General features: G+C 35.5%; 1 protein-coding gene across 1 annotated transcript in view; it reads right to left on the bottom strand.

Moving 5' to 3' along the window:
• Positions 1 to 1089: 1089 nt before the first annotated feature.
• KNTC1 (kinetochore associated 1) overlaps positions 1090 to 4643 on the bottom strand; it is a 38784-nt gene continuing 35230 nt past the window's right edge. The window contains exons 60-64 of the mRNA XM_040577455.1: positions 4315 to 4444; positions 3117 to 3206; positions 2553 to 2698; positions 1842 to 1932; positions 1090 to 1571 (exon numbers count right to left, since the gene is read on the bottom strand). Of these exons, the coding sequence (XP_040433389.1) occupies positions 1512 to 1571; positions 1842 to 1932; positions 2553 to 2698; positions 3117 to 3206; positions 4315 to 4444 (517 nt within the window). The 3' untranslated portion in view covers positions 1090 to 1511. The remainder of the gene's footprint in view (positions 1572 to 1841; positions 1933 to 2552; positions 2699 to 3116; positions 3207 to 4314; positions 4445 to 4643) is intronic.

Below are 4643 nucleotides of genomic sequence, written 5' to 3'. Positions count from 1 at the left end.
CTAAGCTTTATGAACTGTTGTTGGAAAAAAAAGAAAAGCAACAGCTTTTTTTTTTTTTTTAAATGGCTGGCAGTACTGTCTTTATCTAATGCTTAGCAAAGAGCTTGATGTGCTGGTTCAGTGCCATCTAAAAGAAAAATGTAAAAGGTTTGAACAAAACAGTTAAGGGCACTGGGGACGTGTTAGGTTTGCTTCACAATCCGTTTGATATTTGCATTTCTTTCATTCCCAATTAAGCTAAAAGAATAAACTGGATTGATTTTTTGACAAATTAGAACAAACACTTTCATAACTTCCTACAGTGAAATTACTACTCTAAGTTGAACTTCAGTCTTTTTATACTCAAAGCCATTCCAAACACCGCTATGCTTTAATGAATGACAGTCTCATTAATTCTGTAAACAGTAAAGAGATGCTTTCCTTTATCTATGGCTTATATCTGATATTATGTCTACATAATTTGTTCCACATATAAAGGTTTTAAATAGTGTAATTCCATATAACACTTGTACTACTATTGAAGCCTAAAAAATGGGTTGTTCAAGAAGACTGGAACTTTTCCCTAGTCTCAGGGAACTGCATGTATTTTAACAGCTACCGCTTCTCATGAGTGCTAATTTTCCAATATAAATAAAGAGCTTTATCTGTTGTCTTCTACACAACATTTAGAAAAATGGGCTGCTTCCTTTGCATATATTGTCCTTTGTATTACTATTTTCTTCAGCGCAGTATCTGTGCAAAAAGCTCTGTAGTATTTGTTATAGAGGCTTGAGTTAAATTAATGAGTTATCTATAGAACTTAAAGGATCAGCTAGAATATTTACTTGTGTGTCATAATCTTATTTCTATTAAAGCAGGCTTATTTTTACCTTATAAAAAGACGAAGTATTTCAGCTTGGGATCTCAGGAAGCTTTGGCTAACTGCAATTTTATGCAGTGAAATACATACCTATCATTTTCTTAATGTCTACAGCAGGATAAAGAACAAAGTTAAAAGGAACCTTTGCCAAATGTGTTCTACTCGGTCAACAGCCTTTCTTGACAAGTAAGTTTACCAGCCACTTCATAAAGTTTATAAAATACTGGAAGGTCAATATTGATATGTCAGTTTATTTGTGCTCGTGCTTTAATTAAAATTACAATTTGTCTAAAAGGTATATTTTACATGAAGTGTAACACTTCCAATTTAAAATTTTATTACAGTTATGCAAGATAACGTTTGTGCAAATGAAATCTTAGAGCGATCCTGACAGCAGACTTCAGCACAGAGATATAATACAAAAGTAAAGGAAATCAGTTTTAGTCCTTCTTAAAATCAAAGCGATAAATATGAATTGTGGCAGAGTATGGAGTAGAAACAGCATAGAACAGTTAAAAAAATGTGGAAAACTAGGGATAGCTTTTGGAAGAAGAGCAGTGAGGTTTTAGTTCAATGTTCACTTGACCAGTATGTACATTCCTAATGCATAGCACTTATCTCGCCAGCAGAGGGAGAAAAGACAAAGGATAAATCAACACCTTATTGATGACTGTTCTAGTTCGCCAGTCTCCTCTGGTCCATTCATACACACCTGGAGGGCAAGAGAACAATATTAAAAGGGTTTAGAAAACAGGATATAATCTAAGACCTGTGAAAGTGCTTGAAAGCATAAGGTTTAGCACTGCTCATATTTGATTCAATTAAAATGTACTTGCATCAATTAAAGGGATATTTTATTATGTAGAATATATTTTACTAAAATAAATCCACTAACAAGTATTTTTGATAGAAGTTGAGTGGAAGTCCTAATTTATAAAAAGAGGAAAAAGTACTGCATGAGGTACAAAGTGTTTTGTTTTACCTTCAGAATATCAGATGATGATTTATCTACAAGACTAAGATTTCCACATTTCTCTTGATACTCTTGAATTAGGGCTGTTGCATCATCAGTGCTGTAGGAGGAAAAAGTTTATCAACTTTGTCAACTGAAGGTCTCTTAAAAAGCCAAGAATTTAGGCTATATACACTGAAATATAAACCCAGGTATAACTCCACGTTTTTGAAGTCAGATAGGTCCTAGCATTTAACCCATAGCTGTTAAATAAATAAAAGACTAAATAGTTATTTATTGTTTCCTGTTTTCACTGCAGGATAACTGGCGTTTAAGTGAAATATAATAGGTATTTCCAACTTTTGAAACACTGCAGCAAACCCACTAATTCCTGAGCACAGGCAGTTTGTTTATTTTCAGAGCATTACCGTGGCTGAAACTGTCCCTCCATAATGCAACTGAGCTGAATTCACCTGACTGTATGGTGAAGTTACTCAAAGGAAAAACATTTGCTTTTTCTGACAAGATTTCCACCGTTTTAACTGAGCTTGATCTTGACAGTCCAGGGGCAATAAGCTGCTATTTTGGCATTAATTGGCATTGCTTTAATTTAGCAATGCTTTAAAAACTTGGAGAGCAAGTACTAGAGAATCTTCAGGACTTGAAACAAATGAAACTCAAGTAAAGCAGAGATTCAGTTTCCATATGCAATGCATCACGTTTTACTTTTTATTAACCTACCAGTTCTTGTTGGCAAAATAATCCACCAGTTCTTTCATTCTGTGAGTATTCATCAGTTGTTGCTTCACCAGTGGAAAATACTTAGTTCTCACAAATTTTTCATATAGCTTCTCATTTATGATATTGTCCAAAATCAAAGATCTAATCTGTAGATTCAAGTTATAGTAATGGAAAAATATGAATGCTTTATAAATAAGAAATGTGACCTTTGAATAAAACGAGCAGTACTGGACTCCCATAAAGCAGGATTATTATTTTTTTTTTTTTTTAGTGCTGCAAAATGTCAGCTTTTTTATCAAGACTAATCTCAGATTCTAATAAGGGAATGAATTAAGAAACATGCTTTTAAGGAAGGCAATACAAGGCAAGACGAGAGAGTACAATTTCATAAGCCATTTGGCCTTTTTGCTTGAAACATTTGTTAAGAAATATAAAACAGTGCTACTGCAAACAATGCTGTCCTACAAATAGGGGCAATCTATAAGACAAAAAAAAGGTTGTAAACAGTTATCATTGAGAAAGCCTGTAAGTAAAAGGCAAATTAAGTGAATTTTATTTATTTACCTGAGAAGCAAAAGCCACTGCTTCTCCAGTGTTCATATGTTCATCTATTTGTTGCAGCACAGTTTCCATGTTACACGTCGATAAGAAACCCTTGGAAAAAAAATAATAAATTTAACATTCTGTGAATAAAGCATAAGCTCTTTCCCTTCAGAACAAGTATTTTACTTACTCAGAAACATTATGAAATTCAAGGTATAAACATGAAATTCTCAAACCAGGATCTGTACAGTTTGACTGAAAGAGTAGTAATTACTAACGCTGTTAACTTTCAAAGGGTATCTCGCTGTAGTGGTTACAGATTCTTTTGACTCATTGCCAGCAGACTACATCTTACACTGGTGCTGTAAGTTGGGAAAATGTTCCTGGCTTAACTTCAAATGGAAATGAATGGGAATCTAAGAATTTAAGGTGCCTTTACTAGTGCCAGCTTGCTCATGACAGATAGGGGAACAGCCTATACGCTTCATCTGTGAGAACGATGCAGAGCATAAATTAATGGAAAGAAATAAGAACAGAAAGGAAACTAGATACACAAATAATGAGGAAATGGCTTTAAGAGAGAAGGTTTACATCAGAACTTGTGATGTGTATCAAGCATTTTTCTAAGTAGGAGCTTTCAAGTCTGAACACTTTTCCAAAGCAGGATTCTGTACTTTTCTTATGGTCGGTCGGCTGTTAAACTAGCCTACTGCTAGCACCTCAGCGATTATCTGTGTTGTCACCAGCTTCACACACTGCTTTGGCATATGACTTGTGTGTGGGTTGGTTGTTGGTTTCCCCCCCTGCATACTGACTGTTCACGTTATCAGGGAACCTAATACTTTGGTGCATGTTTTCAGGAAGTAAATGGATGAGTCAGCTGCTAAAGCCCCGTGCTGGATATTACTGACTTCATAACTGATTGAGGGTGGGATCCCCTAAGATGTTCTCTAACCCACAAAAGGCAAAGTCATGTGACAAAAAGCTGCTGAGAATTAGTCAAAACTTAAAAAAACAGGGAAGTGTTCACACGATCTCTTTCAGAAGGAGAAGTCTGAGGCCGTAGCCTCTGAGGGTGGGAGATGTCTAGCAGCTGTCAGCAGTGATATATTCAAACGAGCTGGAGTTGAGAAGTTGTCATCTTGCACAGCCTCCGTTGAATATAACAGGCTTGATGACATTTCCTTTGCACAGCTGCAACACAAAACTTCTTGTTTACCTGAATTTGCTGCTCTCGCTTCTCAGACTGAGGAATCAGCAACAGGCATCCCAAGGCAAGAGCTGGAAGGTCCAACTGTGCATATTGTTTAGCTATTCCAATGACATCCAAGTCAGCCAAAACAGGACACCTTCAGAAGAAGATGAGGAAAGTTCTCAACATTACAACCTTTGATTTATAGCCGTGAAATGGAAGTAATCTGTTCTTTAGTTGAAATACTACTAATCTAAGGTTATTGTGCTTTTATACATTGTAAAGGTAATGCAAAACTGTTTGCATGTATAGGATGGTTGGAACCTTAATATAATATAGGTTAACCATGTGTACAG

The sequence above is a fragment of the Cygnus olor genome, chromosome 17 (genome assembly GCF_009769625.2).
Source record: "Cygnus olor isolate bCygOlo1 chromosome 17, bCygOlo1.pri.v2, whole genome shotgun sequence".
Classification (NCBI taxonomy): domain Eukaryota; kingdom Metazoa; phylum Chordata; class Aves; order Anseriformes; family Anatidae; genus Cygnus; species Cygnus olor.
The sequence above is the reverse complement of the archived record's forward strand: the minus strand, read 5'-3'. Positions and strand labels throughout refer to the sequence as shown.